The sequence below is a fragment of the Eublepharis macularius genome, chromosome 10, assembly GCF_028583425.1.
Source record: "Eublepharis macularius isolate TG4126 chromosome 10, MPM_Emac_v1.0, whole genome shotgun sequence".
NCBI lineage: Eukaryota > Metazoa > Chordata > Lepidosauria > Squamata > Eublepharidae > Eublepharis > Eublepharis macularius.
In genome coordinates this window covers 6377853-6403282 of record NC_072799.1, presented here as the reverse complement: position 1 = coordinate 6403282, position 25430 = coordinate 6377853, and the positions used below count along the sequence as shown (strand labels likewise).

Below are 25430 nucleotides of genomic sequence, written 5' to 3'. Positions count from 1 at the left end.
AAAAAAAAACCTTTATTACGTGAAGTCTACATTTTGCACATTCTGCACATCTCAACAATGTTGTGAAAACTCACACAGCCCTTCAAAGTCCATACAAAATTAGTGTTTAAGAGCTAGAGAACAGCTGGCTAGGCACCTTCTCCCCAGTCACCAGAGTTCACATATCAAAAGTCGTTCTGCAGAACACAGTATTTGTATGTCTAGCCCATGCACAGGCATCCCTTACAAACAAGCTAATATACAGTCTTAGCTTTAACTTAAAAAAAAAACATTGTCCTTCTCTGCATTGATTGTACAAGTATAACTACAACCAGTCATTTGTCAGGCAGACATTTTAGAAATAAAGCTAAATTAAGAGAGATGTTCCCTTTTGCTTAGAATCCTCCAGCAGCAACCTGGGTTCAAGCTCCGTATACGGAATCAGGACGAATTCAAAAGCTCCAGAAAAGCTCCAACTGCTCCAAAGTAACCCTTTTAAAAAGAGAGAAAGAAACACCATTCATCTAATTCTGTGTGTACACAAATTTGCCATACACAGCAAGCAGGAAATAGTATATGGCTCCATGTTTATCCTCTGTTTTTAATTCAGCGGCCTAGACTAATATTCTTAAAACGGCCCTCAGGCTAGTAAGACTTACTTGGGGCGGGGGGGAAGCCAGGTATATAAACACTTTAAATAAATAGTAGCAGACCATAAAACTAACTAATTGCAATGTTTCCTACTTACGCAATATCATTTTCCTGCACTGTTTTAGCATATCATGTTTAACAACTATCTCCTCCCATAATATCTAGCCCACCAGTTCAGATCTGCCTCTCACATCCTGTTCTCTGTGCCCAACTGGGCCAGTTATGCCTACCCACCCACCCCAAGGAATTACTTGCTCCTCATGCATGGGAAAGCTACTTCAGGTACATTGTTTTAATATTTTGCATTTCAAACTGCTGGTCTCTCTCTCTCTCTCTCTCTGTGCCCTTCCTACCACCCCTTTGTGGGGTACTTTTATATGGCCTTACCTGAAGTGCCAATGGACTTAGAAAAGTATCACTCTGCTTAGGGCTGCATTGCTAGACACTTCGCTTTTGAGGGGTTTGAGCTTTGAGGAGCTGTGTGCTTGCAGGATGGTTCTCTGCCCCGCTCCATTAGGCTGAAAGCCTTGTCCCTAGTTGGTTTGCTTTTTTACTTCATACCTCTGACAACTGGTTCTAAGTAGCAGAGGTGGGCACGAACCAAAATATGGACCAAAGTTCGTCATAAACTTTTGTTGGTTCGCAAACCAACAGTTCATCAGAGGGCATTTCTGACGAACCGCGACGATTTTTAGGGCAGTTCATTTGGTTCGTTTTCTGGTTTGTCACTGCAAATAACCTGGCGCCGATCAGTTTCCTAGGCAATGGGGAAGGGGAAATGGGCTTTCTGCAGACTTTCTGCTGCCCCGGAAGTGACGTATTCACGACCCAAACAAACCGGTTCACAAACCCGGCAATTTCATGCCGGTTTGTGGTTCATGAAACGCTACAAACCGCAACAAACTGCCATTTTCCCGGTCTTTGCCCCTCTCTAGTTCTAAGCATTTTATTTTCAGTTTTCTCCTGACCCACACTGCTGGGTGGAGTGACTCAACAAAACGGCTTTGAGCTGGTAAGTGTTACTTTATGTGCTTTTAAAATATTTATATTTTATCATTTCATATTGTATTGCCGTGGTCTAGGCATTGTAGTTCCTGACGTTTCGCTAGCACCTGTGGCTGGCATCTTCAGAGGTGTAGCACCAAAAGACAGAGATCTCTCAGTGTCACAGTGAGAGATCTCTCAGGAACTACAATGCCAAGACCACGGCAATACAGCCCGGAAAACCCACAACAACCATCGTTCTCCGGCCGTGAAAGCCTTCGACAATACATTTCATATTGTGTATGTAAGCCACCTCGAGATGGCTGCGAGTGAAGGGTAGAACAAATTAATACAATATTAGTTGCACAGTACTTTTCAATGTCCAAAGCACATTACACCCTGTTGCAAATGTTAGGTATTATCCTCATACCGCAGATGGATGTTGAGGCTGAGAAAAAGCGGCTTGTATAAAAGGCTACTTTGCTAATTCACAAAAAGGAATCAAACTCAGGACTTCCTGATTGACTGTACATTTCTGGTTCTTTAAAACAGCAAAATTCAGGTCCAGAAGCACCTTAAAAGACCAACTAGATTTCCAAGGTATGAGCTTTTCAGAGTCACAGCTTCCTTTGAAACCTCATTCCCTGGATATCTAGTTGTTCTTTAAGGTGCTTCTGGACGTAAATCTTGCACTTCCACTACAGACCAACACGGCTACCCACTTGAAACTATCTTCATCAAGGTCCTTTAAAACTAAACTGCAGCTAATGAGTGTGAGCCCTTAGAATAGGGCAAGATATAAACCTTAGCAGGCTGAACTAGAGCAAGTATTTCAATGCACAATTCAAGATTAAACTAGCTAACGAAGTGTCAAATCAAGATGAAAACAGACCCCTCCCCCCCTTTTCATGCTGCTTGGTGTCCCCCCAAATTAACTACAGAGAGCAAAGTGCCTCTGCACAGCGCTGTAAAGGCTGCACCTCGTGTTCCAAGAAGAGGGCCTTCAGCTGCCCCTTAGACCAGTAGTCTAAAGCGTAGGCCAGAAACTTCATCGAGATGGTGTTGATGCGCAGAAAGTTTCCTACAAAAACCACCCGATTAATGTTCTGTGAAAAGGGAAAAAAAACGTATTAGAATCTTTTAAATCACCTTCGAAAGGACAAATATGCTCAAAATATTTGGTATTAATAGACATGGATAGAGAGCCTTACTCATGAACTCAGTTCTCCCTGCTGCTCCATGTTAATTCCAAGCAGGGTTGTTGGAGCATCCCATAAAGACAGGTTGCAAAAGAGGGCATTGCCGGAGAAGGGTATTAGTTATGCCTCACTGCAGCCTTGGCAGGAGAGGAACTTTGGAGTCCTCGGAGGCTTTCATTCCCCAAACGCCACTTTTATTTTAAGATTCGGTATTTCATACTGGGTGCCTCTTCTCGCCCTGCACCACTCCTTGGTAGCAGTTAGGGAGAAAGTTATAAGAAGGCTGAAGGTGCTGGTCCAGAGGAGAAAAGGACAGGTTTAGAGATGGGCACAAACCAGGAAAACAGCAGTTTATGGTTCGTCGCATTTCACGTACCACGAACCAGCATGGAATTGCCCAGTTCGTGAACCGGTTCGTTTGGTTCGTGAATACGTCACTTTCGGGGCAGCAGCAGGTCTGCAGAAAGCCCATTTCCTCCCTCCTCCCATCGCCTAGGCAACTGATTGATCGGCGCCAGACTGTCTGCAGTGATGAACCGAAAAACGAACCAACCTAAAAATCGTCGTGGTTCATCAGAAATGCCCTCCGATGAACCGCCGGTTCACAAACCAAAACCAAAAAAACCCAGCCTGGTTCGTGAGGAACTTTGGTTCGTATTTTGGTTTGTGCCCACCTCTAGATAAGTTATGAGGAGAGAACGGTTCACAGATAAAGGCTGTTTGGAAAAGAGAGGTTCATTCCCCAAGGAAAGGGAAAAGGATAAGCTAGAATGAAGAGAGAATGGGACAGGGAGAAGGCGGCATCCGAGCCAAGGCAGAGACCCTCTTTCAGGTTAAAATCTGGATTGCCAGTCTTCTGCACGGGTTGAGCTGCTGTGACATCACAGAATTTTCAAACAACATTCTGTTGATGGGCAAGCAGCAGCTGCGGAATACTATTATGATGGAGAAGGCGGGGGGAACCTTGGAGGGAAAAGGGTGTGGGAGGGTGTCGACTGGCATAGGAGAAAGGGTTGAAAGTCATACTAATTAGAAATACGCTAGCCAGACCTCTAGCAAAAACTGATCTACACATAATTAAGACAGGTAACAAGGAAATGATAAAATCAGTTCCAATTGTGGCTTCAACTGGAACCGCATCACCCCAGCTTTATTTCTTGTTTTTCAACAACTATGTGGTTCATCTTCCTCCAACGCTCCTCTTCTTGTCTGCTGGCCAAGCTGGTGGGTTTCCAAGGCACCCAGCCCCTTCGTGATCAGGACCGTCCGACTCCATGAGATGAGCAGGCCTCAGCGCCTTCATAGCCCTGTACAATGCTGCTTGACTTGCTTGCAACAAGGCAGCACTGTAAAGAAGCTAAAAGCACCAAGCTTGAGAATCCCCTGCAAAAGGCTGGGGCAGATGCAGCAACGGTTGCCTCTGGACACGCCACTTCACAGCAAGCCCGTCCCTTCCTCAGGCTGGAAGACCAGCAAGGTTCCCTTTTTTGCCTCTTAACTGCAGCGGACATCGGCCTTTTCTTTTCCAGAGCATCCTCAGAAAAGTAATTTTCACTTACTGTTCACAACTGAAGAAGTGAATCAGATCACATTACAAAAACTGAATCATTTGGCTCATTTAAAGCATCCCCGATGAGTCATTCCTACCCATGATTAATCTTGCTGTGCTGACTGCAATGGGAAGAGGGTAAGTGACATTTCTGCCTCTTAGGTTGCTGCTGGGGGCAAGGTGAGTGCTCCTTCCTTCTCCCCTTTCATGGTACTTCTCACCAGAGAACAGCATTCCTTCCCCACAAAACCACACCACCTGTAGTCACTGATGGTAAGATGCATGTCAGACGCAGGCACTTCCTGGATCAGCCGGCTTTGACGGCGATTTCAACCCTCTTTCCGTACCTCATTCAGTGCACACATCCGGGCTATGGAGCCGATGTTATTGGTGATGGTGATCAACGTGGCTCTTGCCAGATCCTCCTTACTGGCTGCCTCTCGTCTCTCCTTGCTCATCATGTTCCCAAAGCTGCACAGAAGAGTTGGCATGAAAAAGAAGTCAGTGGAGAACAAGACGGTGCCTTATAAAGTTTTGTGCAGAAAGAACTTTCCCCCCTCTCCCTGAATAGAAGAATTTGATACAATTGATTGGTAATATATTCAGGGCAAACAAAAGGAAGTGTTTGTTTACACAATGCATACAACAATTTAAGAAATTCACTGCAACCAGGTTTAGGGGTAGCCAATGGTTTCCAAGGGGGACCAGACAAATTAATGGAGGATAAGACTATTAGCCATAATTGCTAAATGGGACTTTGAGAGGCAGTGGGACTCACTCTGCAGCTTGCAGAGAGCCAGATTCACAAATACCGTCAACTAGAAGACCCCCCCCCCATCCCTGCTGCAAGGCCTGAACCTCAGGGAGACTCACAGCTTACCCTGTCCACCTGCCAGCAGCTGCTCCAAGCTGGCATCCACATGCCAACCACAAGTCCCACTGGGCAAGGACCTTGCCCACTTTCCTGAAACTGGGCTCAGAAGAACCACAGGGGACATATCAGAGCGCCATGTATGGCTCCCGAGCCACTATCACTAGTCTTCTTATGCACAGCATGCGAGCAAGACAGAAAATACATTTTTCAAACACACATTTATAGAACTGGAAGAGACCAAAGGCCACCTAGCCCAGCTGCTCTGCTGGGATGCGGCATCATCTATTCATGCTCATCCAGCCACCCCCACATGTAACATGCCACAAACAGAGAGCAACTGTACACTAACAGCAGCACAACTCCCCTACGTGACTCAAAGAGAGCGAGCAGAACCACAAGCTGCAGCGGGGAAAGCAGACGTCCTACGGCCACTGCGATCCGAGCATTGTTCTCCCATCCCAAATATGGCAGGTAATTGATTGTGAGTGTGTGTGCAAGTAAGCTCATCTGCTGAGTCATCCCAAGGAAAACATTCTTGGGCATAATGTCCTGCCCACCCTGCTTGACATGCTGCAATGCGCCAGAGGACGGAACTACCGAAAGCAGGCCTGAGCACAGCAATCCTCCGGCTACCTTGTGGGGCAGTCAGATAGCCTTCAATCCCATGCTCCGAAAGAACACCGGCATGCCTTCTTCAGGCCGTGCCTTGGGCTAACCCCAGGCAAGCAATGAACTTTGCTCTTTTACAGCATCATTATCCCAGCTTTAGGAACTTCACAAAGCACTCCACTTTTCATTGATGGGAACAAACCATGTCTGTATGCCTGAATGAGATGCCTGAATGTTGCATGGGATTCTTTGAAAAAGAAAGTTCTTGAAACGAGACTCTAGATCTAGACAACCCGTCAGAAAAAAAAAATACATCGCAGCACCTTCCAGGGTTCGTCATACAAAGCGTTGTGGAATCTTCGTCAGTCAACTTGCTTCAGCAAGGAATAGTTTGAATATGGACTACTGAAAACACTTCTCTATTTTGAATGAACTATGGATAAATGAGCACTTTAATCAACCTCACTGTAACTATTTCTATCTCACTGGATTTGTACAATATGTTGTAGACGTTCTGAGCACTGGCACTTTACTGTAAATAATATAACTACTACACAGGAATGTGTACACAAGCTGTTACCTTACAAATGTATTTGTACATTTCATTAAACTTGCTGTATAAGATTGGATGTACTTTTGCTGTTAAGGACTAGGCTTAGTAAGGTTTCACAGTTCTTTTCTTTTCGCTTTGGACTAATCCCAGGCAAGCAACAAACCTCGCTCTTTCACTGCATCATGATCCCAGAGATTTATCCAGCACATTTTTATTCCACCCTTCTTTCAAGGGGCTGGGCTGAGACAAGCACACGGGCCTGCCCCAAGGCCACCCAGGGAACCTCAGGGCAGAGTGAAGACGACCCCAGGCCTTCGTCCAGAACTCTAACCACGACTTCACAGTGGCCCAAACAACCACCAATCATGGCTACCCAGGCAGCAGCCACAGGCTGCCTGTCACCAAACCAGGGTTCCTTGAGGCAGCTTACCTGGCAGGCTAAGCATGGAAGAGTGTTACTTAACTGAGATCTAAGGCAGGTGAGCTTCCTATACATGTGTACGCACACACGCACTCACCCTGCCCTGAGCTCATGGCCCTCCCAGTGGCCACTGCTTCCCCAAGCTGGAAGACGAATATTCAGTATGGCCAGCTATTCAGGAACAGGAAAGTCAGACGATAACTAAGGCATCACATCCTTAGTCAAGAGATCCTTCATTCCCTGGTTTGCTTGTTGCAGTGTTTACTAGAAGCAAGCGATGAAAGCTAGAGCTGTGTGTTTCAGTGCCAGCGCTAGCTTATTGGACTGGCCCATCTCCAAGACTGCCTGCTAGTGATTAAAACTACCTGTATTCTACTCCATCCCCATTTGTAGGCAAAAACCAAGGGCACAACCAGACAGAACAGTGGAGCAAACAGCACTGTGAAAAGGGGCTTTGGGAGAGGATGAAGTCCCTCCTCCTGCCCACTAGCATGGCACCAATCTGAATTGGGGTGGCGGCAGCTGCTATTTGGAAAAATTCATCAATACAGGGAACTGAATCATGGATCTTCGACATCTCATCCAGTTGCTCCCCAAGAGAAAACAGTACACGTGTAATGCGCTGTGTGTCCTCCAAAAACCCCAAAGGAGGCTGTACCTGGATGCTACAGCCCAGCCCGGGAGCCCAAATCTCTCGTAGTCGCCCCCGTAAATATCTCGCACGAGCTTGTCCACTTTGGTGCTGTCCCCGTGGGATGCCATTTCCAGGGCCTCTTCAAAGGTGGAGCAGCCGGTCAGAAGGCAGCAGAGACCAAAAAAGGTTCCTCCTCCCAGGCTAGCAAAGAAAGAGAAAAGAGACATAAATAGTTCCTGCCAACCAATGAGGGCCATGGAAGGGCTACGGGAGCTGGGGAGGGAAGAGGGGGAACCAAAGGGATTTGTATCAAATCCTGCTAGTAATTTGTCATCTTAAGTAAAGAGGGGAAGCAGCACAAGGAAAAACGGGGACTCACCACAGCCTGAACTGTTTGTATTTTTAACCACTATATTCATGGCTGCCAAGAACAGGGGACTTATAAAGCTGAGCAAGAAAAGGGATTTTTTTGTCACATCGTATTTATAGACTGCCTTTCTCACTTGGACTCAAGGCTGCTTGCAAGTACTACAGAACTATTTAGTCAATCAGCAAGCAGATTACAAAATACGGTAACATTTGAGTCCAAGTTACCAAGTTTATTGATTACGGTCTGCGACCAGCATAAGCAGGACATTAAACCGGTTTAAAAGTTCAGAAATAGATATACAAATATAAAAGTAGAAGTAAAACATGTCATAGGTTAACATTTGAGTCTAACAGCAAAGATTCCTATTAAAACAACATAAAGCTGCGGGGCTGGGACTGAACAACTGGAAGAAAAACAAACACGTTTTCCCTCCTGAGCTGATCCATTCCACCACAGCTCAACTCCCTCTCCTTGTGCCCTCCTGAAGAAGTCTGCTCTGCACAATTTGTGAAATGATACAAGCACGAGGTCCTTCCTAAAAGCCTCAGGCAGGCCATTCCACAATGCGGCAGCCACCACAGAGAATGAGCACAAACGGGCAACTGATTTTACCTGCTTGTAGGGGAGGCACCTTTAGTAAGCTCTGCTCTGATGAGCGAAGCTGTCGCAGTAGAATATAGCAGAAGAGTCTGTATGGGGTTTCAGGGGTGGGGGGGGAAGATGGATGCCAGAGGGAATCTTTGGAGACCTGTGGTCATTTCTCAGCAGCCCCAACAGCATTAAATTTCAACTACCCTATGTTCAGGGCAACACACATGATGTGTGGCTGCATTGGTGGCAGGCGATCATGTATACGGGTTGCACTGCACAACACCAACTCTTGCTGGGTGTGTCTAAAAAACGTCGCTTTTCAAACTCTCACCTGGTCCCAGTCACCCGCTTGTAATTGTCTTTCGAATACACGGCCAAGATGCTAACCCCGGAGCCAATGTTCACCAAAAGGAGAGGGTATGGATTCTCCAGGTTGAAGGGGAGCTTCTGACACTTTTCGGGATCAGTTGGGTTTTCAAAATAGTAGCACTCCGAGTGTCCATTGAAGCCAACTGAATCGATATACAAGACTCCTTTAATAAGGCAGTCAAGTTCGTCCACCTTGCAAAGCTGGAGGTCCCCCACCTGTTCAGAGAGAAACAAGCTTTGAAGAGGGCAGGATGAGCCCTTCCTAGAAGGACCGAACAGCTGGATACTCTCGATTATCAGTAATTATTATTATTATTAACCACAACTTATAGTCCACCTTTCTCACTTGAGATCTTATGCATCTCACTCTGGGACATGGACTTATTTCAAGAGAAGTCTCTGAAGTTTTGGTATCCGGAATGCCATGTCCTGCAAGCGCATCAGCGCTAGTGTGAACAGCCTGTTCAAAACTGTTCCCGCTGTGCATCCATCAAAAATAGCGGAAGAGTTAAGGTAAGGGAGAAACTCAGCTCTTGTGAGGCAGATCCTTACGCAAGGGAAGGGGCCACCATTCGTGCAAGTGTAGCACGTGTGGAATCCAACCTAAGGACTAAAGTTCATTGGGAAGTTCTAGTGGGGGATTTATGGTGCACCTACAGTTAGGCTGCGTTGTGCCAAGTACTGGAGAAGCTGATTAGAACGGACCTTTGGACACTTACCGTGAAGGGTCCTTCTCCTCTGAGTGCAGGAGGACATCTTGGGTTGTTTCCTTTTGCCCAATCAGGGAGGCAGGAAGTCAAAAAAATAGCTCTTCCTCTTCCTCTTGGAGCCTAGGAACGCCCCCTTGTTCCAGTTCTGGTGACTCCACAAAGCAGTAGAAGAAAAAACTATCAAATACTAGAACTTTCAAGAAGAAAAAACTTGCACCCGACCCGAAAAAGGAAAAAACTTAGTCGGTGTGCAGAACTATGTTAAGTAAAAAACAGTGAGAAAAAACGACTGCGGCATGTTGAGAGTGGAAGGAGAGACAGAAAATTCCAGCCGGAAAGGTGTCGTTTATAAGGAAGTATCAGAGAGGAGTAACAGGAGACGGGGGAGCCTGGGAGGGGCAAGATGTCCTCCTGCACTCAGAGGAGAAGGACCCTTCACGGTAAGTGTCCAAAGGTCCGTTCTCCCTCTGAGGCGGAGGACATCTTGGGTACTCCCAAAGCAGTTAGTCTTCTCCGGGTGGGAGAGGCTCCCCGTCGAACATCACGTGCTGGAGAACTCTCCTTCCGAAGGCAGCGTCCGCTGAATTGAAAATGTTCATTTTGTAGTGTCTGACAAATGTGGAAATTGATGACCAGGTGGCTGCCTTGCAAACCTCTTCCACGGAGGCGTCCTTGAGGAATGCTGCGTTAGTTGCCGCGCTTCTTGCCGAATGAGCAGTAATTCCCTGAGGCACTTCTCTGTTGCACGCCTTGTACGCTTCCGTGATGCAGGACCGAATGTTCCTCCCAATGGCTGCCGAGGACATCTTTTTCCCTTGGTTGGGAGGAGAAATATTGATGAAGAGCGAGTCGGAACACCTGATAGATTCAGTCCTAGATAGGTACGACTTGAGGACTCTACGAACGTCGAGGGTATGCCAGTCCCTTTCCTTAGGATGAGAAGGGTTAGGGCAGAAAGATGGCAGATTGATCTCCTGAGCCCTATGGAATCTGGAACAGGATTTGGGAACAAAGGTGGGGTCAGTCCTGAGAACCACTTTATCCCGGTGAAAAATGCACAGGTTGGGCTTGATTGACAGAGCCCCCAGTTCCGAGATCCGCCTCGCTGACGTGACAGCTACCAGGAAAATAGTCTTGATGGTTAGCCATCTCAAGGAAATTGAATGGAGAGGTTCAAACGGGGGCCTGGTTAAGGCCGATAAGACAACGTGAAGCCTCCAAGTAGGGAAACGATGAACAACTGGGGGGCTTAGCAAGGTCGCACCCCTGAGGAAGCGTTGGATGTGAGGATGCCGGGAGAGTCGACAACCTTCCAGGACAGGAAAGACCGAAGACAGAGCCGCTACCTGCTTGCGGAGAGTGGCCGGCTTGAGTCCAGCTTCCAGGCCCTGCTGGAGAAAGTCCAGGATCATAACGATGGATGGGCGCAGAGGATTAACCTTCTTCCTCCTAGCCCAGCGAGCGAAGGCCTTCCAGGTGGTGTTATATAGCCTAATAGTTGATTTCTTCCTAGACGCCAGGAGGGTAAGGATCACCTGCGGAGGGTACCTCAATCTGGTAAGGTACTGCCTCTCAATCTCCACGCGGTCAGACACATCCATTCTGGATGGGGATGCCACACCGGGCCCTGATGCAGAAGATCTGGTACCGTTGGTAGCTGCATCGGAGGGGAAATCGTCAGTGCCTGTATCGTGGAGAACCAGGGTCTCCGAGGCCACCATGGAGCCACTAGGATTACCTCCGCTTGACGTTCCGCTATCCGCCGTAGAAGTTTGGGAAGAACCGGGATCGGTGGAAAGGCGTACAGTAGCCCCTTGGGCCACCGAGTAGAGAGAGCGTCTATCCCTTCTGCCTGGGGGTACAGGAACCTGGAGAGAAACCTCGGAACTTGACAGTTCGCAGGAGTGGCAAACAGGTCCATGATCGGTGTCCCGAAACGTTCCACAATCATATGGAAAACCTCCTTCTTGAGTGTCCACTCCCCTGGGTGGATGGACTGCCTGCTGAGCCAGTCCGCTTGAATGTTGGTCACGCCCCTGATGTGTTCGGCTTGCAGAGAGAGGAGATTGGCTTCCGCCCAGTGTAAGATCTTCATGGCCTCTCTGTGCAGCATGGGGGACCGAGTGCCCCCCTGATGGTTGATATATGCCTTGGCTGAGACGTTGTCGGTTCGTACCAGAACATCCTTGCCGACGAGGTCTTGGCTGAAGAAAGCGAGAGCAAGGCGAATGGCTCTGACTTCCAGGAGATTGATTGGCAGGACAGTCTCTTCCGGAGACCACGTACCCTGAGCAGGTCGGTTTTTCAGAACTGCCCCCCAGCCGGTGAGACTGGCATCGGTGAATAGTTGCAGCCTGGGAGGATTGAGGAACGACTTCCCCCGCCGCAGGTTGGGTGCTGAGGTCCACCATCTGAGGCTGGACTTGACCTTCAAGGGCACTGTGAGTTGTCGATCGCATCTTAGTGCAATAAGAGATTGGAACGGTCTGAGGAAGGACACGAGTTCCCGTGTGTGCAGATGGCCCCAGTCCAGGGCCTCGCAGTTCGCTACGAGGGTTCCCATCAACTTGGAGAGCGACATCAGAGAAACGGAGCTGCGGCTCAGCACCAGAGCGGTCATCTCCTTGGTTTTCTGGATCTTCTCCGGTGGTAGGTAAAAACGACCCTTCCTGGTGTCGACCAACATTCCTAGATGAAGCAGTCTTTGAGAAGGCTGAAGAGAACATTTTGATAAGTTGATCAAGAAACCGTGCGCTTGCAGGTAGAGAACCGTGGTCTGTGTGTCGGCCGCCACCTTTTCCCTGGAGCTTGCTCTGAGTAGCAGGTCGTCTAAGTAGGGATGTATATGAATCCCCCTCTCCCGCAGTCGAACGATGGGGTTGATCAGGATCTTGGAGAACAACCTGGGAGCTGTGGCAAGTCCGAATGGGAGGGCTTTGAACTGAAGGTGGAGACCATTCACATGAAACCTCAGGAATCTGCGATGGGCCTGATGAACCGGAATGTGTAAGTATGCCTCTGTGAGGTCTATGGAGGTGAGGAATTCTTTGGGTCGTAGTGACTCCGCGATAGATCTTAGAGTCTCCATGCGAAAGTGCCTCAGCTTTATGAAACGGTTTACGAACTTTAAGTCCAAAATGGCCCTCCAGTCTCCGTTTCTTTTTGGCACGGTGAAGAATAGGGAGTAAACACCGGAGCCTTGCTCTTGACGAGGTACAGGTTCGACTGCTTGGATGTTCAGGAGATGTTGTACCGCGTTTAAGGTGATGGATCTCCTTTGAGGGTTTCGGCGTAGGGGGGATGACAGAAAGCGATCCGGTGGGTGCGACTTGAACTCTGTGGAGTAACCCTTTGAGATTACTTCCAGTGTCCAGGCATCCGCCTTGGAGTCCACCCAGGATTGGAGAAAGAACTGTAGTCTTCCCCCCACCGGAAGCGGCCGTGAGTCAGGACTTCTGAGTTTTGGAGTCGAAGTCCTGCCTTTCCCCTCGTTGTTGGTGTTGTCTGTTAGACCTGAAACCGAAGTTAGCTCTCTTGAACGATTGTTTGTTGGCACTCCAGGAGGACCGTTTGGAATCTGGACGTGGTCTCGCCAAGGAATGGTGTGTACGAAAGGACTGGTTATTGAAGGGTCGTTTGTCATACCGTCTCACCGACTTGGGTAAGGCTTTTTTCTTGTCTTTGGTCTCGATGAGAACCTTTTCCAGGGCATCTCCAAACAGTTTATCCCCCTGGAAGGGGTACGCCATCAGGATAAATTTGGATCTGATGTCAGCTGGCCATGCGCGCAACCAGAGAAGCCTTCTAGCCACTGCCGCAGAGGCAATGGCTCTGGACGAGAAGGTGAGAGCATCCAGAGTAGCATCTGCCGTGAAGGTGGTTGCTTTTAAGACTCTACTAGCCCCTTCTAACAGACGCTTTTGATTTTCAGGTAGCAGCTGGATTAACTTGCGCAGCCAGACTACTGCCGCCCGGGACACGATGGACGCGGTGGAAGATGCTCTAATCGCCATGGCTGCTGCTTCATGCGCTCTCTTGAGTGCCGCTTCCGCCTTCCTATCCAGATTGTCTCTGACTGAGCCTTGGCCATCTTCCGACAACAGCCCAGGTGACTGAAGCGCCGCCACCGGGGCATCAATTCGAGGAACCTGTAAAAGCTCAGATGCATAAGAAGGTAATGCATACAGTTTTTTAAGGGCGCTTGAGCATTGTTTGCTAGAGGCAGGGGAGACCCATTCTGCTTTTAATTGTCTTTCAAAATATTCCGGAAAAGGGAAGACCTTCTCCTGGGTGTCACCCCTTGGGAAAAATTCTTTACACCCTCTGGGTCTTGAAGAATCCCTACTGGTACCACTAGATGCCTCTTCCCCTCCTCGTTTCTCCTGAAGCTCTAGGGCAGCCAGAGCCTTACTCAGAAGGTATGGATAGTCCTCTGATTTAAACAGCCTGTTTGACTGGTCAGGCATAATGACTTCTTCCTCCTCCTCTTCTTCTGAAAGGAACTCCCTTTCTTCACCCTCCTCGCTATCAGAGTAGGCTCCCCCCCCTACAACAATATCCCCATCTCTGGCCGGGATTGGGTGTGCTTTTTGGGCTGCCTTGGTAGGCCACTGGCAGGATGTACGCCGCACTTTACTGGGGGGGGGGGAAGGAGGCAGGGAGGAAGACTGGCTTGTTGCCTCGGGAGGGGGTTGGCACCAATGAAAAATCTCTTCCCGCATGGTCTGTAGAAAGTACATGAACTCGCCTCTCAGGAGGGAACCGAGGTCGCCCTGTACATTACCCGTCCCATGGGCTCCGGTGCCGATCGACTGCAGAGGCCACGTCACTGTAGAAGGGCCTGCAGGGCACTCTCCCGGCTGGAGGTTGGCGACCGCGGCACTGGGAGCCGCGCGGGAATCGGCGCGGGCGCCATCTTGGTTTCCCGCCAAAACCGCGGCTGCATCTAACGGGCTGCTGGTGGCCTGCTCGACTGGCCCTGATGCCTGGGAGTCCTTCTTCTTGCGTCGCGATTTTTTTGAAGAAGTACGCGGCTTTGCAGCCGGAAAGGTGCCGGGATGCCGTTCAAGCCTGGGCGGCAAGACGGTACCGGGTACAGCAGCCGATTCTGCCGCCGATGCGGCCGTTGGTGAGCTTCCCTCCTCACCCTCCATAAAGCTATCTTCGGAGTCCCTGGACTCCATCGTCTTGATAGACTTGGGCCCAGAGAAAAAAAGAGTTGAGGAGGGGGGGGAGGAGTAGAGATAAGAAAGGTAGAGTAGAGAAGAATAAGAGAGGAAGAGGGAAGGAAAAAACTAGAGCTAGAACAAAGAAGACAAAAAAGACAGGACTGTGGGCTGACAGAGAAAACTGTAGCCACAACTGCTCTCCCTGGAGGCAGGAAAGAACTGGAACAAGGGGGCGTTCCTAGGCTCCAAGAGGAAGAGGAAGAGCTATTTTTTTGACTTCCTGCCTCCCTGATTGGGCAAAAGGAAACAACCCAAGATGTCCTCCGCCTCAGAGGGAGAACTTTAGCCGTAACGTTTGCCTTTGCAGCTGGAAAACCTGTGTCTGCCATCTGGTGATCTCGTTTTAGGTTAGGAAGCAGCAAAATGTCCGAGTTACAAAGGCTACCTGGCTCAAAATGAGGAAGGGCCAACCTTCCCGTCAGAATAAATTCCGCTAGAAGAAAGGGCAGCACTACAGAGGAAACAGACCTAGGTGACTTAAGCAGGAGAAACAAACGACTTAATATCTAGTAAAATTGACAGCAGGGGAACGATCACGGTCCCAGTCAGCTTTTGAACAAAGTAAGCTAAAACTTACTGAGCAAAAGCAGCTTGACTGCAGAGCACAGGAACTGCAAGCAGATGGTCTCAGGTTTCATCCTTGGCAGCTCCAGTTAACAAGGACCTCAAATAACAAACGGCCAGAGACCTTGGGGGCTGACTGCTGTGAAGAACAAAAAGCTAAGGGGCTAGACGCCGCTAGAATGTCCCTTGTACAACACCTTTATGATGTTCTGTTCAGTGACTTGGCCAAAAAGGAGCGAGGAGACAGAGAAAGGGCGAGAGAAGAGATGCTTCCAAGAACCTTGCTCCTAAATGTGGCCGTTTCCTCATGCTTCACAGGAAGTGGAGGAAGGGGGAGGTCTCACCCAGGTATTCTCAAGTCAGACTGATTTTAGCCTGCGCTGTCACGTTATGCCTCTTTTCCAAGTGAAAAGGGATCTGGCAGGACACACCAAATTTCCACGATTCACAATGAAAATAGGATACACGCAGAAGCCAGTGTCCCTGCATTCAGAACAAAGAGGAACAGCTGCCACCGCTGATAGAGAAATGCTGCAAAAGGAACCTTTTCATTGCTCTGATCACTGTTCCCTCCCAAGCTGGTTTTTGGTTCTATGTTTAACAGGTATGAGCAGACACATTCCATGCACACCGACTATAAAATATACATCCTTGCGGTAAGTGCCCAACATCAAGCAGCTTTTCCTAATGTATGGCCTCATGTATTTTCCAGTGTTCGGTCAGCAAGGCATGTCAAGAGAGGGCCATGACAGCATTATGGGAGCTGGTGGAATGACTTGCATCTTTGTTACTCAGCTCCTCCTGTGAAGATCTATTTCACAGAACTTAACCACAACTGTTACAACTAGCTAATCTCTGCTTTACAGGCGTGTGGCTCAACTTCTTGTGGCCCTTAAGCTCCTATCAGGCAATGAGACTGCCGCAAAAGCATCATAACAGAGAACACTGAAATTGGGCAAGCTTTAACAATGGGCTACTGCAGCGTAAGGGGTAGATAAGCCAAAAATTGCATACTGTGCGAAAGTCCTGCTCAAATTTATACGCTCCACCTCCCGTGGCACATAAGGTAGTGTGGAGGCTCGAGAAGTGCTTTTCGCTGCCCATTTGAATAAAAGCAGGCATGTCATGAGTAGGAAAGCGTATAAAGTGGAGATTGCCTTTACGTCCACACAGCGTAAGGTCCTTTAGCTCGAGGTGGACATCCCGGATGCCTGTGGATCCATAGGCGGTGTTGGAGGTCAGGTATTTCCGAATGCTTTTCAGATTCTCCACTTCCTCTTCCTCTTCCTCAGTGGTAATGTCCTTTGGCTCAAAATAGACAAGCTTGACCAAGGTCCCTCCGATATCCAAGCCAAACCAAGGAAAGGCTAAGGAACAAGGAGAGAAAGGGTTTTATAACAGCAGTTATGCTCACTAGATATAAAAACTAACTAAGCAGCGGCTGCCAGCGCTCACATCCACTTGAGAATATTGTGATACTTGTAGACCTGCCATGACATCAGAATAGGTCGACTGGGAAAGCAGAGCTTACAGATAGGTTTGCTCCTAACCACTGGCTGATCTGCTGTGATGTCTTATTTATTTATTAGATTTTTATACTGCCTTCCCTCGAACGAGGCATGAAGCAGTTGACAGTAACTGAAACCAAAACAATTAGAAGAACGATAAATATTATATGTTAAAACAAAAAAAATGTCAACACTGCAATTAACAGGTGCCAGAAATATAACCAGTGGTAAAAACCCAACCATCGGGTGGTAACGATTCCATATTAGGCATGGCTGGTCAAAGGCCTGCTGAAATAGTTCCGCCTTGCAAATGGGTGCGTGCCTGTGTCTGTTTTTGCTGTTGAGCACGTGGGAGATACCGATCCGATCCAAGCCACACAGTCGCGTCCGACCCTCAGCTACTCCGTAGACCGTCCCCCTCCAGGCCTTTCTGTCCTATAGCGCGTCGAGGGAGATCTGCAGAGTCTCTCAGTGAAGGTTTTACAGGGTAGTTCACCGTTGCTTTCCCCAACCCAACACACTTAGCCGTACGACAGCCACGAATGGTAAGTCATATGTTGCCACCCCCTCGGCACTTTGAGCCGGTGTGGGATAAGGGGGTGTGGGAGATACAAAAACAGGCAAATACCCTCCCCTCCTTGTGCTATTTTGAGACGGGAAATGGCTTGGGGGGGGGGGGCAAGAGCTCTTCCTTCCCCTGCAGTTAGGGCTGCCAGTCCCCAGGTATCTTTTCCCCTGGCCTCCACCCGCTGCCACCATTCACCTGGCCAGCGGGGGAGGGGGGGGAAAGGGCACAGGGAATGGGCCCAGGAAATCTAGAGCATGCTCCAAAGTCTTCCTTGCCACACCGGGAATGGCAAAGGAAGTGAAGGTGCCTGTGTGGTGCCGTTTTGCTTAAAATCGGGCAATTTTAAGCAAAACAGAGCCACGTGGTGGCCTTGTTGACATAGTGAGCCAAGAAGCATGTCTATGTCTTGCTGTTTGTATCTGTCATGTCACTACTGATGTAAAAGATCTATTTGACAGGTCCTTGGATGATGCAAGAGCAGAGAAACAACCTACGACACCTCACCAGATGTGTTATGATTGGACACTGGGGGGTGCTATGGGAGGATATAAGCCAGCAGTGTCTTGTGCTGGTGTGGAGCTTGTTCCGTTAGGTGCTTGGCGAAGCACTTTGACACTGAGAACAAGATTCTGTATATAAGTCACTGTAAACAAACTGTACATACACTTGAATGCTATAAGTGTGTGGAAGCCTTATTTATAGCTCAGCTACAGTTCAAACCACGCTGCGCCAACAGGCCTTCGCTTCCTTTGTTGCGCTGAGAATGACACCATTCCCAGTGTGACAAGGAAGCCTCCAGAGTACACGCTTGCTACGTCCGCACGATGAAAGGACTCCGGACCGCCCCCCCCCATCCTCCAGATTTAAGGCCAGGGGACTCGGCAACCCTACCTGCGGTGGCCTTCCAACACTTTTTGAGCTCTTCTTTATTTTTTAATAGCCAATCCCTACAGCTGCTGTGTGGAACCTGAGCTGGGTCAGGGGAACCTGGACGCAACTTTTTTAACAAAACTGCATGTTCAGCTTGGCCTGAAGATGGAAGCCTCAAAGTGAAGTTTCACAACATGTTGGCTTACGGCCTCACAAGGATTCAAAATTTCCCTCCAAAAGTAGGATCGTTTGCAGTTAAATCACTGACTTGACTTGCTACGTCTAGATGCTACATTGGAACGGCTCTAAAAATAACACTTTCAATAGTCCCACACCCTTCAGCAGGCACGTGAGTTCCGTTCAGGTCCTGGAGAAGGGCATGTGCCAACTGTATGGCTTCACCTAGAATTATTATTATTATTATTATATTATTATTATTATTATTATTATTATTATTATTATTAATGTCATTTATATTCCGCCTTTCTCACCGAGACTCAAATCGGATTACATAGTGTGAGATTAGTACAATCAGTATCGAGGACATTTCCGTACAGTATCAAGGGCGTTTCCATAAACAATGCCATAGGGTAGATGAATACAAGTTTATAGAGACATAGCATTAGCAAGCGTCTAATACAGAGTTGAAGGATTGCTGAAACAGAACATAAATCAGTTCTAGGACTGACATTAGAGAACATGAAGCACAGGTAGTATATAGGAGTACATATTTAAAGCAACAGATTAATATGGAAGGCAACATAATGGTGAAATCTATGGTTCCTAACTCATTAGCGAAATATATGAGACCCCCCCTCCCTACAATACCGCCCTCCTGAGTAAAAAGCCTTTTTGAATAATTTGGTTTTGCATCGTTTGCGGGAAGCTAGGAGAGTGGGGGCTCTCCTGACCTCCTCAGGCAGGCCGTTCCACAGGGTAGGGGCCACCACAGAGAAGGCCCGCGTATGGGCTACTGTTGATTTTGCCCATGTGCAGGCTGGCACCTGCAGGAGACCCTGTTCGGATGAGCGAAGGTGCCGTGGAGGGACATAAGGAGGGAGGTGGTCCCTAGAACTGCAGCAGATCAGAAAAGTGATGCCACAATCACAGGGTGTACTAAAAAAATCAATGCTTTGCACAAACACCATTTTCCTTACATGACTGTAAACATGCATGCATGAGACGGCATCTGTACGGAGGGGAGAGGGAAATGGTGGAGAACACACATGTGCATCAAGGCAAAGATGTGCTGTTTTCTATACCAGAACAAGGCTGTCGATGTCCTTATTTATTTATGTATTTACACGTCGTCTTTCCTCTTGCCTCAAAGCAGTTTGTAATAATGGAAGCTAAATGGGGCATTGCTTATAACCACTGCTCTCTGCAGCGACAATGCGCAGAATTCTAAAAAACATCCCTCTTGGTCATATTTACCAACCATTTCAGAGACTAATGGAGCACAGGCGTTTCCACACCTGCTGTTTATTTCACAAAACGTGTGGCTGCACTTGCGATACTGAGAAAAAGCAACATACTACCCTTGTCAAAGCTAGAACATTTTGTCGTTTTAAAACCTGTTCTAAAGCACCTTTTAAACCATTTTATACATTAAGAACTCTCCAGGAGATCGCTTTAAAATCTAGTAGAGTGGGGGAAATAATTCATTTTAGCAGGGCTTTTTTTCATCGGGAACGTGGCGGAACGGAGTTCCAGCACTTCTTAAAAATGGTCACATGGCTGGGTGGCCCCGCCCCCTGATCCCCAGACAGAGGGGAGTTTAGATTGCCCTCCGCACTGCAATCTAAACTCCCCTCTGTCTGGAGATCAGGGGGCGGGGCCACCCAGCCATGTGACCATTTTCACCAAGGGCAATTTAAACTTTAAAAACCTCCCCCCTTGTTCCAGCTAAGCCAAAGTGACGTCATTGTCTGGTCCTGAGTTCCACCACCTCTTTTCCCAGAAAAAAAGCCCTGCGTTTTAGGCCGCGGCCAACATCCCTCACTCGAGCCCTCCTAGTTGCTCATGTGGCCTTCTTGGTGCCTCCCAGAGCTCTTCCTTTTTGTATAGCTGTTCCCGCCTTGTGGAATGGGCTCCCTGAGGAGGTATGGAGGACAGTCTTTTTTTGGAGACACAAAATGAGTTGGCTTGACTCACTAAAAGAAGCCATGTCCTCCAATTTGCAGGATCTGAGCAAGTCTATTAAAGATAGGACATTTTGGAGGTCTTTCATTCATAGCGTCGCCATAGGTTGGAGGTGACTTGACGGCACAAAACACACACGCAACTTACACAGATACAAAGATCAAAATCCAAACATGTCCTGCGAATTGGTCTCTACTGAGGGCTCATTAGACATCCTTTCTCTGAGGCCTGAAGTGGCAAAGACACATTTTCTCAGCTGGAAAATTACACTCAGACATAATGCATTATTCTGAGATACAAACTGCTATCCTTGGCCACTCAAATCTATTACAGAAATTGGTGCCAAACCTTTGAATCCGAGGGATTCGTATCAAGAATGAACAGATGTATTTTCCCTTTGCCCATGCTGTGGCTGCCTTGGAGCATGAACAAAATGTCCTTCCCATATGAGTGTCGCTACAGACACCACCTGCACTTTGTGTTTTCTTAGGTGTGGCTTCCAGTCACTCTGAGAGCACATTAACCAACAGTCTAAAATTCATGTTCTTGGTGGAGGGAAAGCAGAAAGCCACATAGCAGTATACAATCCAGCCCCTTAATGTCTTCCGTTCATTCAGGGTCCTCTAAAATGAGCAGTCTTTGAAGCAAACCGGCAACCTCCATTTCAGTTTTCCTCTCTCTGAATGAGGTATTATCTGCAACTGTACAAGCAAACCTAAAATGACTTATTTGCCCCTTAGGTTGTACCTTGACCCTTTCTGTCCTCTCTCAAGAGCCTCTCCTCTTTAAATACCTCCATTTCAGTACTTTCACTGAGCTCTAGTCCCACCTCAACATCTAACACCATTCTATGCGTCTACCTCATTTCCAAGTACTCCCTGTAGTGTCAAGATACAGAGGAGTTAGCCGTGTTCATCTATAGTTGCAAAATAGTAAAGAGTCCAGTAGCACCCTTAAGACTAACCAACTTTATTGTAGCATTAGCTTTTGAGAACCACAGCTCTCTTCATCAGATACATCTGACAAAGAGAGCTGTGGTTCTTGAAAGCTCATGCTACAATAAACTTGTTTAGTCTTAAAGCTCTCTCTCTCTCCCCCCGCCCCCGGCCCACAAGAGACCTCTTGGCTTTATAACAACACTGTATCATGGTTCCTATGCTCAGAATGCAAGCCCTTGAGATCAAAAGCCAGAATTTCTACCTTGTTTCAACTGTACCAGCTCGCTGTCGATATAAAGACCTGACAGTAATAATAATATGGAGATACCAAGGTACTTTCTTCACAACAGGGTGGATTTGATTTAAATCGATTCGATTTAACTAATGATTTAAATCATTAAGACTAGATACAAATGGTTTTCTACATAAGACTCCTCACGCTTAGCTTCTTGTGCAAATCTATTCCACTCCCAACCATCTTCTATTCATTGAATTTTTTGAAACTTAGCACTTAAGAGGGGTTGGTTCTGTGTACAAAGATCTGCAAAGGAACAATGGGATTAAGGTCTTTTTCTCAACTCTGTATTTTTATTTTATAACCTTTTTGCTGTGAAGAAAAGACGTGATCTCTGCAGACATAAATTCAGTTTTGAGAAGTGTAAAACCAAGCATCTGTGATAATATCTTCTAGACAGAAAAACTGCCCAATAATCTTACAGAAACCTCTGGAAGGGCATGACATTGTGAACGGATTAATGGAATTTGTTTACCCAAAAATTTACACATTGCCTGAGTATACAGCCTCACGCTACATAATTAAAAACTAATCCTTATTTTGTGCTGATAATCTTTGGACTATAATAGAAAACTATCTTTAGATACATTTTTCTCAAAAAACATTTTATTAAAAATTCCAATTTAAATTTTAAAAATCCGATTTTTTCATTTTTTAAAAAAATATTATTGATTTTTATCCACCCTGCTTCAAGAGTTGCCCTGTTAGTTCTTTGCAGTCAACGAAAAGAGAGCAACCCTAAGCAGCTGTGCTCCAAATGCTACTCAGGTCCATTCGGTGGAGCTTACTCCCAGGAAAGTATTCTGAGGATTGCACTGGTGTCTCAGGCCTAATAAATTTCGTAGACAAGAGCTGAATTTGTCAGAGGTACAAAGAGGACGATAAAGATGGTGGCAGTCTAATGTGGGTCGCAGGGGTTCAGAAAGGGGAGAAAATTGCTTTTAAAAAACTCTTTTAAAATTTTTCGCAACATTATTACTTCCTTTTAAAATCTCATATAAAAAAATAATGATCCTCTCTACTCTCCTGAGCATACACACATTTATCACTGTCCATTTTATGCATTTGATGAAATTAGCTTGTACAAGCAAGAGCTTTTTTGTTTCAATGCCAGCACAGTGTGTTAGACTGAGGAGCCCTGGGTTCAAATCCTCACTCAGTCAAGACGCTTGCTGGGTGACCTTGGGGCCAGTCACACGGAGACTAGTCTACCTCACAGGCTTGTTGTGAACATAAAACAAAGGAAGTGAGCAAGTATGCTGCCTTTTCTTTTAATAGCATGGGTGGGATAAAAATAGATGAGCCTGTTTTTAATCAGCATATGCAGCTCAGCACAGAGTGAGAAAAGCAATGCATACTTGAAGGGCAGATCTCTACCAACAGGGAGTTTACAATCTAAAGACGCATCTATTTCATAACTGTAAATTCCAGTTTCCGGAGGCAAGATCAAATATATCTAAATACTTCTGGTATTAAATATCTCTCCACAAATTCTATTTTAATAATATATATCAATATTTAATCCTCCAAGATGTAAACCTAGATAGGTACCAGAGAGGGTGCAGAAGGCAATTTATTTTCCATATTCAGGAAGGCTTGTAAAATGGATTTATTTAAATTTGGAAGATGGTGAAATGTTTCGGGGAGATCTGACTGCGCTGTTTTCATTTAAAAAATTTTAAACTTCATTTATATGCTGCCTTTCTCCCAATGGAGACCCAAAGCAGTTTACATCATTCTCCTTTTCTCCATTTTATCTTCACGACGACCTTGTGAAGTATATTAGGCTGAGAGGATGTGGCAGCCCAAGGTCACCCAGCGAGCTTCCACGGCAGAGTGGGGATTCGAACCTGGGTCCCCCAGGTCCTAGTCCACCATTTGAGCCACTAGAACCACAGTGGCTCGTTGATAAAATCTGAGACTTGTTACACTGAGTTTTTCTCAGCTGCCATTGGCTGTTCTTTTCTTAGCCACTTGAATCCAAATAGATAAGGAGTGGTCCAAGAATTTAAAGTAAATACTTTTTTTCCGCAAGTGACTGTAAATTTCGCCCTAACAACAACCCTGTGAGGTTGAGTCAGCTGAAAGGGACTGTCCCAAGGCCACCCTGTGAGTTTCAGGACTGAGCGCCACCCCACAGGCTCAAGAAAGAGTTGCCAGCTCCAGGTAGGAAAATTCCTGGAGATTTGGGGGGGGGGGAGCCTGAGGAGGGCAGGGTTTGGGGAGGGACCTCAGCAGGGGATCATGCCCTAGAGTCCACCCTCCAAAGCAGCCATTTTTCTCCTGGCCTGGATATCAGTTGCAATTCCAGGCACGACCTGGAGGTTGGCAACCCTAACTGATCCCAGCAGTCTGGCCATCAGGAGCAAGTATAGAACTCCAGCACCCACCTGGAGGTTGGCAACCCTGAACCACCACCTTCCACCAATCGCCTTCTGCGCAGGTAGCCCCGCCCACACGGTAACCCCGCCCCTCCCCACACAGCCGCTTTCCCGCCCCCGCCGTAGCCCCGCCCACTCCCCTCAGAGGCGCGGCTCCTCCCGAGGCCTCCTAGCGGCCACTCACGGGGGCGGTTCTTGCGCAGGGAGTCGAGGCGCGGGCGGAGGGCGGGGCCGGGGCGCTCCCCCTCGCGGCCCGCGGGGGTCTCCGCCCGCCCGGCCCCGCCGCCTCCGCCTCGCCGCCGCCCGCTCGGCCGCGTAGGGCTGGGCCGCTGCCGTTGGTCGGCGGCCGTCGCGGCGCCTCCGACCGCGCCTTCCGTCGAGGCCGCCTCAGCGCTCTCTTCGCTGCCTCCATTCCGCAGCGGCGGCTCCATCCGCAGCGCTGCCCAGCCCCATTCGCCGCGGCGACAGCAGCCGAAGGGGACACTGCGCATGCGCCAAACGCCCTGCCTCCTCCCAAGTCCTTGGCTGAAGGAGGGGGAACGTTTCCCTCACGCCTCGGCCACTCTTGGCCGTCCTCCAGTCGAGCGACAAGTAAGCGGACCAATCAGGACGGCAGGAAACGAAAGGGGTGGGCGGAAAGGACAAATCCTCCCAATGAGCGCCAGCCGTGGAAGGAGGTTGATAAGAGATTGCGAGGATTAGCCTTGAAGGAGCGGCACCGAGACGAGAGTCGCTCCAGCCAACCGCCTCGTCCAACAGCCGGAGCAGCAGAGGTATTTTCCAATAGGAAGGCGAGATTAGGGTTAGCGGGCGGGGATTGGCACTCAGGTATCCATGACAACCCACAAAAAGACTAGCTTTGGTGCAGGAAGGGGGAAAAATGGCAGGCGAGCAATTCGCATAGGCTGGTGTCAAATCGCAGAAGTGCTTCACAGCGTCCGCATATATTATCTTGCCACAATTTATTTTAAATTCTACAATATACACTTTTAAATAATACCATTTAGGAAGTACTTTCCAGCGTATACATATATTATCTGAATACATTGTTATTATTTATAGTGATATATTTTACTATTTTATATAAATACTTGGTATCTATGGAGTGCATTCCAGTGTCCAGTGGATACATCTTCATTTATTATTTATAGTAGTATAATATATATTATTTATTTATATACTTCATATTTATGAAGTGCCTTCTAGTGTCCATGTATGTTATCAGTTTATTTATATTATAAATATAAATAATATAAAAACTATCAATACTTAATATTTATGAAGTGCCTTGCAGAGTCCACGACACGTATATTACCACCCGACTACAATCCTCGACATATTCATTGACCCCATTGAGTTCTACTGCCAAATTGGGGGGGGGGGTAACCTGGCTCGTACGTGCAACAGCCCCTTAACACTATCAATTAGAGCACAGCTACAGCC

At 47.6% G+C, this 25430-nt stretch overlaps 1 protein-coding gene across 1 annotated transcript; it reads right to left on the bottom strand.

The window, feature by feature from the left end:
- On the bottom strand, positions 1 to 24457 carry PANK2 (pantothenate kinase 2). The gene is made up of 7 exons (XM_054989784.1): positions 24172 to 24457; positions 16300 to 16652; positions 8746 to 8999; positions 7478 to 7654; positions 4710 to 4833; positions 2595 to 2720; positions 1 to 471 (listed from the first exon to the last, which is right to left on the bottom strand). Exons 1-7 carry the CDS (start codon positions 24416 to 24418, stop codon positions 421 to 423), a joined length of 1332 nt encoding a protein of 443 aa, XP_054845759.1. The 5' UTR covers positions 24419 to 24457; the 3' UTR covers positions 1 to 420.
- Positions 24458 to 25430: the final 973 nt, after the last annotated feature.

Coding starts and splice junctions, on each gene's coding strand:
- PANK2 (XM_054989784.1), bottom strand. CDS start 24,418: ATGGAGCCGCCGCTGCGGAATGGAGGCAGCGAAGAGAGCGCTGAGGCG. Junction 9,000..16,299: donor TTGAGCAGGACTTTCGCACA/GTATGCAATTTT, acceptor CTCTCTGAACAG/GTGGGGGACCTCCAGCTTTG. Junction 2,721..4,709: donor GGATGTGTGCACTGAATGAG/GTACGGAAAGAG, acceptor CCCTTTTCACAG/AACATTAATCGGGTGGTTTT.